Genomic DNA, 13590 nt, shown 5'->3' with positions numbered 1-13590 from the left:
TAAGTATGAGCCCATTTTTCATACTGCTATAAAGAACTGCCCAAGATGGGGTAATTTATAAAGGAAAGAGGTTTAATTGACTCACAGTTCAGCATGGCTGGGGAGGTCTCAGGAAATTTACAATCACAGCAGAAGGCAAAGGGGAAGCAAGGCACCTTCTTCCCAAGGCAGCAGGAAAGAGAAGTGCAGAGCAAAGGGGGAAGAGCCCTTCATAAAACCATCAGATCTCGTGAGAACTCACTATCGTGAGAACACCATGGGGGAAATGGCCCTCATGTTTCAATTACCTCCACCTGGTCTCTCTCAACACAGAGGGATTATGGGGATTATGGACATTAGAATTCAAGATGAGATTTGGGTGAGGGGGACAAAGTCTAACCACATCAAGAGGTAAGGAGTATTATAATATTATGAATGAACAGACCAAATTTCCTTACATGAAAGAATCACCTGATCTTCAGAATGCTAATTACGGAGGTTTCTAAAGACTCCCATGTGTGCTATTAATATCATAAGAGCACCTATATTAAAATAGCCTTGGCTGGGACTACTTTTTAATGGTTGCATATGATAGGAAAGAATACAGGAGAGAAGGAATCACCAGTGGTAGGTAAAGACCAGAGCATACAGATTCAACAGGGAACCTAACAAATTCCAATTCATCACCTACAGCTGTAGATTTATGAAACCATCACATGTACAGTAGTGGTTCCCAAAGTGTGGTCCCCAGTTCAACAACATCAATGCCAACCAGAAACCTGTTAAGAAATGCACATTCTCGGCCGGGCGCGGTGGCTCAAGCCTGTAATCCCAGCACTTTGGGAGGCCGAGACGGGCGGATCACGAGGTCAGGAGATCGAGATCATCCTGGCTAACACAGTGAAACCCCGTCTCTACTAAAAAATACAAAAAACTAGCCGGGCGAGGTGGAGGGCGCCTGTAGTCCCAGCTACTCGGGAGGCTGAGGCAGGAGAATGGCGTAAACCCGGGAGGCGGAGCTTGCAGTGAGCTGAGATCCGACCACTGCACTCCAGCCTGGGCGACAGAGCGAGACTCCGTCTCAAAAAAAAAAAAAAAAAAAAAAGAAATGCACATTCTCGGGTGGCTCACATCTGTAATCCCAGCACTCTGGGAGGCCAAAGTGGGCAGATGGCTTAAGTCCAGGAGTTCAAGACCAGCCTGAGCAACATGGCTAGACCCTATTTTTACAAAAAATTAGCCAGGCGTGGTGGCCTGCACCTGTAGCCCCAGCTATTCAGGAGGCGAGGCTGAGGTGGGAGGATCATCTGAGCCCGGGAAGTGAAGGTTGCAATGAGCCAAGATGGCACCACCACACTCCAGCCTGGACGACAGAGCGAGATCCTGTCCAAAAAATAAAAGAAAGAAAGAAAAAAAGCATACTCTTGGGCTTACTGACCCAATCTCTGGGAAAGGAAACCAACAATCTGTGTTTTAACAAGCTCTCCAGATGATTCTGATGCATGATAAAGTTTGAGAACCAGTGATCTCCAGTGAAGTCCAGTATTTGTTAATATGAGACAGAATTAAATTAGGAAATTCAAAAAACAGAGTGGTTGAATTTTTACCACATCACTATGGATTATATGGAAGAAATTGTTATTTATATTATCCCTCCTTTCTTTAATAAGGCATTCATTCAAAAATGTTTTCCCATCACTAACTAACATTATTGAAGATTTTCCACTAACCTAAAATTTCCAATCCATTCAAAAGGCTGCTCAGCTCAGCAAGACAGAACAATAGCAAAAGATTTCTAGGAAGGTTGATGGTACATTCCCAGGGAAAGCTTTCAAGCTGAATGCAGCATATTATAAGTTGCTAAACTTTATCTATGTATTTATTTACATATTTTTGAGATGGAGTCTTGCTGTTGTCACCCAGGTTGGAGTGCAGTGGGCTCACTGCAACATCTGCCTCCCGGGTTCAAGCAATTCTCCTGCCTCAGCCTCCCAAGTAGTTGGGATTACAGGCACCCGCCATCATGCCCAGCTAATTTTTGTATTTTTAATAGGATGGGGTTTCACCATGTTAGCCAGGCTGGTCTCGAACTCTTGACCTCAGGTGATCCGCCCACACGCCTTGGCCTCCCAAAGTGCTGGGATTACAGGTGTGAGCCATCACACCTGGCCAAGTTGCTACACTTTAAATGTTTAGTTCTTCCATCATATGGGATGTAAAAGCTAAAAAGGCAAAATATATGTATTTCCACAAAGTTTTCACTTCCTTATAGGAAAATTTGCCAGTGGGGACAAAATCCTACCAAACAGGCAATTCTTCTGCCAATCTGACTCAGACTACTAACAGGCATGCGCACTCCTCTGTAGAGGGAAGAAAAAAATACCTTTAAACTGCTTAATCATGTTCTGATGGTTTTCGACGGCTTCCTTCAAGATCATTTCAGGCTGGTCCATCTTCCACCGCCATTCAGTGCCCACGGGGTTGGTGTGGTGCCTAGGAACAACATGCAAAGTTCTAAAGGACCCTTCTGTAATAAGATCTGGGCTAGTCATTTACAATGAAGTCATCCTATTTTTTAAAATTACAAAATCAGGACTGGTTTCCTCCTAAGAGTTCAACTGTGTACAGTAGTATTTTCCAACTTATTTTAAATCATGACACCTAACAGAGAGGGATGAATAGAGAAATCATTCAACTCTTCCCGGAGATGTTGGGCACCTAATTGACTCAACTCCGGTTATAGATTGACAGAACGCTCTCTGCTGTTTTAACCATGTTAACTATGGACATACGCAAACAAGGCAAACTGTCACCACCATGTTACTGTCACCTACGTCAACACTTCATAAAGTGAGTGAGGACAGCTGGAATGCTTGCTTGGAAATCACACTGACAGGGCTTGAGAATGAGTTTCTCTTGATGCAGGCCTGGGGAAAGGACAAGAACCTCCACCTGGGATCCAAGCAGCTAGAACGTGATGCCATTTTGAGACCAAAACCACTGCTAGAGTGTATCCTGCCCTGGGAACCAAAGCCCCTGTATCTCCATATTTTTGACGTCCCACCATCATCACTCCACAGCCATACAAAAGATGACAATGCCACAACCCAAGCTATACCTAGCGGTACAATCATACCCAAGCACCTGAGCCCACACAGAACCCTGTAATCCAAAAAAAAACAGGCAGGCCGGGCGCGGTGGCTCAAGCCTGTAATCCCAGCACTTTGGGAGGCCGAGACGGGCGGATCACGAGGTCAGGAGATCGAGACCATCCTGGCTAACACAGTGAAACCCCGTCTCTACTAAAAAATACAAAAAACTAGCCGGACGAGGTGGCGGGCGCCTGTAGTCCCAGCTACTCGGGAGGCTGAGGCAGGAGAATGGCATAAACCCGGGAGGCGGAGCTTGCAGTGAGCTGGGAACCGGCCACTGCACTCCAGCCTGGGCAACAGAGCGAGACTCCGTCTCAAAAAAAAAAAAAAAAAAAAACAGGCAGTAAAGCCCAGCAAGGAGACCACCACCAAGACAGACACAATGGCAGAGCCCAAGCACCAGCTCCTCAGTGTCCACCACTGCCAACCATCTCACCCTCCCGACAGGCAGAACCACTGTGGGCCTCACAGGCCCCTCAGGACCCAAGGACCATCCTGCCCAGAAACCAGCACCACTGAAGACACTACCCCCATAAGCAGCAGAGCTGCCAGAAATAGCACAAGCTCCCCTAGGGTCTAAGGACCAGCAAGACCAGCAATACTGCCCCTAGCAAAGCCATGCCACTGCCTCCACAAACACGCACAGTCCAGGCCAGTGAGGCACAGGCACCAATTATGGCCAAAGAAATCACATGGAGACTACACTACTGTCCCCGTCTAGAAGACAAGTCAAAGCACCCCACTCAACCAACACTATAAAATACTTCTCCAGGAGTCTTTCCCTGTGAAAACTACTCCATAAAAGTGGAAGAGGTGACTGTTATACCCCATATGCAGATATCAAGTAGGAAAAAACAAAAACATGAAATAGCAAGAAAACATGACACTTGATAATTCTCCAGTAACAGACCTGAAAGAAAGGAAAATCTAGGCCTGTAATATAATTTAAAATAATGATCTTAAAGAAACTCAGAGAGATACAAGAGAATACACATACACAATTCAATGAAATCAAGAAAGGAATTCATGATCTAAATGAGAAATTCAACAGATATAGATATCACAAAAAAAAAAGAGCCAAACAGAAACCTTGAAGCTGAAGAATTCGATGAATGAAATAAATACAACTGAGAGCTTCAACAACATACAAGACCAAGGAGAACAAAGAATGTCTGAACTTGAAGACAGGACTTTTGAAATGACCCAGTCAGAACAAAAAACAAAAAAAGAAAAAGAAGGAAGTAGAAGAAATAAAGAAGAAAAGGAGAAAGAAGAAAGAAGGAGGAGGAGAAGAGGAGGAGAAAAAGAAGAAAAGAAGAAGGGAGAAGGAAGAAAGGAGAGAGGAGAGAGGAGGAGGAGGAGCACCAGGAGGCGTAGGAAAAAAAGCCTACAGGAATGATGGGACACCATTACATGAACAAATGTTTGCATTTAGGAATTCCAGATGGAGAACAGGTGGGAAAAGACATGAAAAAGTAAATAGGTTTTAATGAAATAGCAGCAGAATACTGTTTGGACAAACGGAGGCAAGATGGCGCAGTTCCGGGTTCTTCACTGTCAACTTTCCCGCGCCCGGGAAAGACACGGGTCGACTGCACAGGCGCAACCCGACCTCCGACGGAGAAAAGCCGGAACCCGCCTAGCCACGCCTACCAACCCGCCCCTGACCCGCCTATGTCCCGCCCACTGCCCTCCCACTCCCGGGCCCAGGACATAAAAGCCGCTCCCGGCGGGCTTGCGGTGCGAACTTCCTTGGCCCCTCCTCCTACGTGGGACCCAGGAACCTCGTCCGAGAACGCCGGAGCGAACTTCCTTGGCCCCTCCTCGTACGCGGGACCCAGGAACCTCGTCCGAGAACGCCGGAGCGAACTTCCTCGGCCCCTCCTCGTATGCGGGACCCAGGAACCTCATCCGAGAACGCCGGAGCGAACTTCCTCGGGCCCTCCTCGTACGCGGGACCCAGGAACCTCGCCCGAGAACGCCGGAGCGACTTTGTCAGCCTCCACCGCCGGAGACCGGTGAACCTCGCCCCTCCCTCACATTGGTTTGTAAATAAAGTTTTTTTTGCCTTGCCTACTTGCCTTTTCTCTGGCATTTGCTCTGGGGGTCGCATTAAAGCAAATCAAAAACGTCCCACATTTGGGGAGAGATATGGACATTCAGATCAAGCAAGCTAAAAATTCCTCAAATGGATTGAATGCCAAAAAAAAAAAAAAGCCTCCTTGAGACACATTACAGTCAAACTGTCAAAAGACAATGACAAAGAGAATTCTAAAAACAGCAATTGAAAAGCATCATGTCACATGTAAGGAAACCTCCATAAGAATAACAGCAGATTTCTCAGCAGAAACCTCACAAGCCAGGGGAGAATGGAATGATATATTCTAAGGGCTGGGGAAAAAAAGACCACCAAGCAAAGCTATCCTCTGGAAATGAAGGAGAAATAAAGCCTGTCCCAGACAAGTGAAAACTGAAGAAATTCATCACCACTAGACTGGCCTTACAAGAAAAGCTTAGGGAATCCTATATCAGGAAGTGAAAGTGATAATTACCGTCATGAAAACACACAACAGTATAAACTCACTGGTAGGGCGAATATACAAATGAGAAAAATAAACAAGGATTCAAATGTTACCACTATGGAAGACCACCAAACTGCAAAAATAAACAGTAAGAGAGTAAAAAAGCAAAAACAACATACAAAACAACATGAGTAAGTCATCATCTACATGAATCACCTTGAATGTAAATGGATTAAAGTCCCCTGTTAAAAGATATAAACTGGCTGAATGAATTAAAAAAAAAAAAACACCCAACTATTTGTTGCCTATAAGAAACTCACTTCACTTGTAAACATATACACAGACTGAAAGTGAATGGGATGGAAAAATATATACCACACCAACCAAAAGCAGCCAGGTGCGGTGTCTCACGCCTATAATCCCAGCACTTTGGGAGGCCAAGGCGGGCGGATCACGAGGTCAGATGTTCGAGACCAGCCTTGCCAACATGGTGAAACCCCATCTCTACTAAAAATACAAAAATTAGCCGGTGTGGTGGTGGGTGCCTGTAATCCCAGCTACTCTGGAGGCTGAGGCAGGAGAATCGCTTGAGAACCTGGGAGGCGGCAGTTGCAGTGAGCCAAGATCACTCCACTGCACTCCAGCCTTGGCAACAGTGCAGGTCTCCATCTCAAAAAAAAAAAAAAAAAACAGCAAGAGTAGCTATCCTTATATAAGATAAAATAGACTTTAAGTCAGAAACTGTAAAATGAGACCAAGAAAAAGATCATTGTATAATGATAAAGGAATCACTGCAGCACTGAGATATAAAGCAAACATTATGAGATCTAATGGAAGATAGACTCTACTACCATAATAGTTGGGGGCATCAACATCATACTCTCGGCATTGGACAGATCACCTAGACAGAAAATCAATAAAGAAACACCAGATTTAAACCATAGGCCAAACTGTCCTAACAGACACTGACAAAATATTTCATACTACAGCTGCAGAATACACAATCTTCTTATCCATACATAAAATATTATCCAGGGTAGACCATATTTTAGGCCACAAAACTAGTCTCAAAAAATGTTAAAAAATCAAAATCCTATCAAATATCTTTTTGGACAATGGAATAAAACAAGAAATCAGTCATAAAAGGAACTTTGGAACCTATACAAAGTAATGGAAACCAAATGGCACACTCTTGAACAGCCAGTGAGTCAACGAAGAAAGCAAGAAGAAAATTTTAAAATGTATTCAAACAAATGAAAGCAGAAGCAAACATCAAAACTTAAGGGACAGAGCAAAAGCAGTACCAAGAGGGAAGTTTATAGTAATAAACAACTACATCAAAAATGTAGAATGATTTCAAATATCAATCTAACAGTGCACTTCAGGGAACTAGAAAAGCAAAAACCACACAAACCAAACCCAAAATTACTAGAACAGAAAAAAATAATAATCAGAGCAAAAATAAATGAAATTGAGACTAAAAAAACACAAAACTCAACAAAACAGAAAGTCTGTTGAAAAGATAAACATCGACAAACCATTAGACTAACCGAGAAAAAAAGAGAAGATCCAAATAAATACAATCAGAAACAAAAAAAGAGACATTACTACTGATAGGAATACAAAGAATCGTTAAAGACTATGATAACCAACTGTACACAAACAAATTGGAAAACCTAGAGGAAATGTAGAAATTCCTGTACACACACAACCTACCAAGAAGAAACCAGGAAGAAAGAGAAAACCTGAACTGATCATTAACAAGAATACATCAATAATAAAGTCTTCCAACAAAGAAAAGTACATGGCCAGATGGCTTCCCTGATAAATTCCACCAAACACACACACACACACACATACATACAACATACACACACACACACACCCCTAACACTAATATTTTTCAAAACTATTTCAAAAAATTAAGGGGGAAGAAATCCTTAGAAACTCATTATTACATGAGGCCAGTATGACTCTGAAAACAAAACAAGACAAAAACACAACAAAAAAGAAAACAGCATGCCATTATCCCTGACAAAGGTATAAAAATCCTCTGCCAGGTGAGGTGGCTCACGCCTGTAATCCCAAAATTTTGGGAGGCCGAGGTGGGCGGATCACGAGGTCAGGAGATCGAGACCATCCTGGATAACACAGTGAAACCCTGCCTCTACTAAAAATACAAAAAATTAGCCATGTGCGGTCGTGGGCACCTGTAGTCCCAGCTACTTGGGAGGCTGAGGCAGGAGAATGGCATGAACCCTGGAGGTGGAGCTTGCAGTGAGCTGAGATGCGCCACTGCACTCCAGCCTGGGCAACAGAGCGAGACTCCGTCTCCAAAAAAAAAAAAAAAAAAAAAAAATCCTCAACAAAAATATTAGCAAACAGAATCCAACAGCACATTAAAAGGATGATACGCCACAATCAAGTAGGATTGTCCCCAAAGATACAAGCATTGTATGCACAAATCAATAAATGTGATATATCACCTCAACAAAATCGACAAAAACCATATGATCATCTCAATGGATGCAAAAAAACAAAAGCCTTTGATAAAATTCAGCATCCCTTCATAATAAAAATTCTCAACAAATTAGGTATAGATGGAATGTACTTCAACACAATAAAGGCCATAGACAACAAACCCATAACTAACATTATACTGAAGAGGAAAAAAGTAGAAAGCTTTTCCACTAAGGACTGGCAGAAGACAAAGATACCCAGTGTCACTACTCTTATTCAACATAGCACTGGAAGTCTTACCCAGAGCAATAAGGCAAGAAAAGGAAATAATGGACATCCAAATTGGAAAAAAGGAAGTTAAATTGTCCTGGTTTGCAGAAGACACAGTCTATATAAGACTGTGTCTTGTAAAGACAAAACCTAGGTTTTCTTTTCTTATAAAGAAAACCCTAGAAACTACACCAAAAAACTCTTAGAACTGATGAATGTAGTAGAGTTGCAAGATACAAAACCAACACAAAAATCAGTAGCGTTTCCCTAAACCAATAATACACTATCTGAAAGGCAAATCAAGAAAGCAATTCCACTTAGAATAGCCACACACAAAAAAATACTTAGAATTGAATCTGGCCAAGAAGGCAAAAGATCTCTGCAATGAAAATTGCATATCAGGTCGGGTGTGATGGCTCACGCCTGTAATCCCAGCACTTTGGGAGGCCAAGGCGGGTGGATCATGAGGTCAGGAGATCGAGACCAACCTGGCTTATATGGTGAAACCCCGTTTCTACTAAAAAAATACAAAAAATTAGCCAGGCATGCTGGCAGGTGCTTGTAATCCCAGCTACTCAGGAGGCTGAGGCAGAGGAATTACTTGAACCCATGAGGCAGGGGTTGCAGTGAGCCGAGATCGTGCCACTGCACTCCAGCCTGGGTAACAGAGACTCCATCTCAAAAAAAAGAAAGAAAAGAAAATTGCATATCACTGAGGAAAGAAATTGAAGAGAGCACACACAAAAAAATGGAAAGACATCCCATGTCCATGGGTTGGAAGAATAAATATAAAATATATTTTATATTTATATATTAATAAATATAAAGTTATACCACCCAAAGCAATTTACAGATTCGATGCAATCCCTATCAAAACACCAAAGACATTTTTCACAGAAATAGAAAACAATTCTAAAAATCACACGAAACCACTAAAATCCCCAAATAGCCAAAGAAATCCTATGCAGAATGAACACANCAGTGAGCCGAGATCGTGCCACTGCACTCCAGCCTGGGTAACAGAGACTCCATCTCAAAAAAAAGAAAGAAAAGAAAATTGCATATCACTGAGGAAAGAAATTGAAGAGAGCACACACAAAAAAATGGAAAGACATCCCATGTCCATGGGTTGGAAGAATAAATATAAAATATATTTTATATTTATATATTAATAAATATAAAGTTATACCACCCAAAGCAATTTACAGATTCGATGCAATCCCTATCAAAACACCAAAGACATTTTCACAGAAATAGAAAACAATTCTAAAAATCACACGAAACCACTAAAATCCCCAAATAGCCAAAGAAATCCTATGCAGAATGAACACAGCTCAAGGCATCACAGTACATGACTTCAAAATATACTATAGCCGGGCGCGGTGGCTCACGCCTGTAACCCCAGCACTTTGGGAGGCCGAGGCGGGCGGATCACAAAGTCAGGAGTTCAAGACCAGCCTGGTCAACATAGTGAAACCGAATCTCTACTAAAAATACAAAAAATTAGCCAGGAGTGGTGGCAGGCACCTGTAATCCCAGCTACTCAGGAGGCTGAGGCAGGAAAATCACTTGAACCAGGCAGGTGGAGGTTGCAGTGAGCTGAGATCACACCACTGCACTCTAGCCCAGGCAACAGTGCGAGACTCCATCTCAAAAAACAAACAAACAAACAAAAAACTATAAACCTATTGTAACCAAAGCAGCATGGTATTGATATAAGAACAGACACATAGACTCACAGAACAAAATAGAGAATCCAGAAATAAATACAAATATTTACAGGAAATAAACTTTCGACAAAGGCGCCAAGGTCATACAATGGGGAAAGACAATATACAAAAATCAACTCAAAACAGATTACCTATATAAACCTGAAACTGTGAAATTACATACTGTGAAAACAGAGGAAACACTTTAGGACATTGGTCTGGGCAATGATTTTACAAATAAAACTTCAAAATTACAGGCAACAAAAGTAAAAACAAATAGACAAACAGGATGATATCAAACTAAAAAGCTGCTGCCCTGCAAAGGAAACAATCAACAGGGTGAAGAGAGAACCTGCAGAAGGACAGAAAATATTTCCAAACCATTCATCGAACAAGGGATTAATACCCAGAATTTACAAAACATTCCAACACCCAACAGCAAAAAAAAAAAAAAAAAAAAAAAAAAAACTCACAAATAATCTGATTTTAAAAGGGCAAATGATGTAAATAGACATTTCTCAGAAGAACGTATACAAGTGGCCAACAGATACATTTTTAAATGCTCAACATCTAATCATCAGAGAAATGCAAATCAAAAACACAATGAGATTCCATCTCACCCAAGTCAGAATGACTATTATCGAATAATAACAAATGCTGACAAGGATGTGGAGAAAGGGAACTCTTATACACTGTTGTTGGCAACGTGAACTACTACAGTCGTTATGGAAAGCGATATGGAGATTCCTCAAAAAACTAAAACTAGAACTTCCATATAATCCAGCAACCCCACTACTGAATATATATCCAAAGGAAAGGAAATCAGTATGTTGAACAGATATATGCACTCTCATGCTTATTGCAGCACTATTCACAATCACCAAGATATGGAACCAACCTAAGTGTCCATAAGCAGATAAATGGATAAAGGAAATGTAATATACATTCACAATGGGGTACTATTTAGCCCTATAAAAAAGAATGAAGCTGGGCATAGTGGCTCATGCCTGTAATCCCAGTACTTTGGGAGGCTGAGGCCAGTGGATCACTTGAGGTCAGGGGTTTGAGGCCAGCCTGGTCAACTTGGTGAAACCCCGTCTCTACTGAAAACATAAAAAATTAGCCATGTGTGGTAGCACAAGCCTGTAATCCCAGTTATTCAGGAGGCTGAGGCAGGAGAATCACTTGAACCTGGGAGATGGAGGTTGCAGTGGGCCAAAACTGTGTCACTGCACTCCAGCCTAGGCAACAGTGAAACTCTGCCCAAAAAAAAAAAAAAAAAGCCAAGCGCAGTGGCTCAAGCCTGTCATACCAGCAATTTGAAAGGCCAAGTGAGGTGGATCACCTGAGGTCAGGAGTTCAAGATCAGCCTGACCAACCAGGCAAAACCCCATCTCTACTAAAAATACAAAAAATTATCCAGGTGTGGTGGTGTGTGCCTGTGATCCCAGCTACTTGGGAGGCTGAGGCACAAGAATCGCTCGAACCTGGGAGGCAGAGATTGCAGTGAGCTGAGATCATGCCACTGCACTCCAGCATGGGCAAAAGAGTGAGACTCTATCTTAAAAAAAAAAAAATAACATACCATATAATTCTCCTATTTAAGGTTTATAAATCATTGGCTTTTAGTATATTCAGAGTTGTGCGTTGTTAGAAACGCTTGTTCCCCAGTGCTGCAAAAAAATAGCAACTGAACATAAATTTAATCTTCTCAGCAAGGCCATCTTTTTACTTTCTGCAGAAAGGGTACACTTGCCAGCAGTTTTGCCACGAGAGTACACCAAACAAAGGAGACAGGGTCATTTATAACCTGACACGTCCATCCTACTGCTCTTACCAGTTTCCACTGGCTGGAACGGGACCTCAGATTCTGTGTTTGTCCCGATTGGCTAGAAACTTAGAACTTTTCAAAAGAGGCAAAGGCAGAGGAGAACAAAAGTAGGCGCAAGTAACTTGTGGAATGCTCAGAAAGGTAAAAACACCTCCAAATAAGGAAGAGGAATAGGCTATGACCTAATGCTTGCTTGGACCAGTATAAGCATGCCAGGGCAAATATTTAGGCTAAATTGTGGGAGCTAAGAACACAAAGTACACGGATTTATCACAGTTAGCAGATCTTTAAGCATGTTAGCACAGGTCTCTGAATAAATTTTGCTTCTAAGAGAAGTTACTATTTATTCTTAATTAGACGGGAGGAAAAGTCTCTTTGAAGAGGAGCCTCTACTTCACTTTTTACATGCATCCATCACCAAAATCAATTTTAAACATTTTGTCATTCCCAAAAAGAAACCCTATCCCCTTGGGTATCACTCCTCAATCCCCATATTCCCTTCGGCTCTAGGCAACCACTAATCTACTTTCTGTCTCTACAGATTTGTCTATTCCAGGCAATGCACAGAAATGCAGTCTTACTATAGATGCAGTCTGTTGTGATTGGCTTCTTTCTCTTAGTGTATGTTCAACATTAATCCATGCTGTAGCAAGTATCAGGACTTAATTTCTTTTTATTGCCAGATGACATTCCGTGGAATGGATACACCACATGTTGTTTCTCTGTTCATCAGTTAATGGACATCTGGAGCATTTCTACTTTTTGGATATTATGCATATCTTTTCATGTGTTTACTGGTCATCTGTACATCTTCTTTGGACAACTGTCTATCAAGACTTTTTGGGTTATTTCTTCAAGACAGATATAACTCTTTCCTCCACCCTGCCCCCACTTCACAAGTAACCCATGAGCAAGGAAAACAGACAAAACTCTTCATTCAAAATTTCAAAGAATAAAACTTTCAAATAAAATTTTAAAAACAGAAATAATAGATACACAACGGTGAATGTGTGATATCTATACATAGATAAAAATACCCAATATGTCCTTCTGAAAATTGGTGGAATAGTATTTTATCTATCCGTAATAGTCTACTTCACATATACTCAAAATGAAGTAAAAATTTCATTTTGAAAAAATCACATCTGCGTACATCATGTTGTAGTTCAAAAACATGGTCATCGGCCAGGCCTGGTAGCTCATGCCTGTAATCCCAGCTATTAAAAATACAAAAATCAGCCAGCGTGGTGGCACATGTCTGTAGTTCCAGCTACTTGGAAGGCTGAGGCAGGATAATCGCTTGAACCCAGGAGACAGAGGTTGCAGTGAGCCGAAATCATGCCACTGCGCTCCAGCCTGGGTGACAGAGCGAGACTGCATCTCAAAAGAATAAAAAAAGCCCCACTGTCATATACAGAATCTCACTCAAGTAATTAAGCCTTACAGCAACCCTGTAAGGAAGGTACTTGTTGTTTTATTTTACAGTTGAGAAACTGAGGCTCAGAAGTTATTTTAAGAATCTGCTAAAAGAAAAGGACAATAATAAAAGCATTTACGCAACATTTAAATCAATTTTTAAGGAACCTTTTCTGACATTCTTGTTATATATTTCATTGAAACAGATGGCAAATTCTAATTTTAAAATCTCGTATATTAGTCCTTCTTTA

The 13590-nt window shown here is 41.6% G+C and overlaps 1 protein-coding gene across 1 annotated transcript in view; it reads right to left on the bottom strand.

Moving 5' to 3' along the window:
* LOC108543844 (S-adenosyl-L-methionine-dependent tRNA 4-demethylwyosine synthase) overlaps positions 1-13590 on the bottom strand; it is a 135652-nt gene that overhangs the window by 32411 nt on the left and 89651 nt on the right. The window contains exon 11 of the mRNA XM_017894649.1: positions 2363-2472. Within this exon, the coding sequence (XP_017750138.1) occupies positions 2363-2472 (110 nt within the window). The remainder of the gene's footprint in view (positions 1-2362; positions 2473-13590) is intronic.

This window comes from Rhinopithecus bieti, unplaced genomic scaffold (genome assembly GCF_001698545.2).
Source record: "Rhinopithecus bieti isolate Rb0 unplaced genomic scaffold, ASM169854v2 scaffold_24996, whole genome shotgun sequence".
Classification (NCBI taxonomy): Eukaryota; Metazoa; Chordata; class Mammalia; order Primates; family Cercopithecidae; genus Rhinopithecus; species Rhinopithecus bieti.
This window is presented reverse-complemented; position numbering and strand designations above follow the sequence as displayed.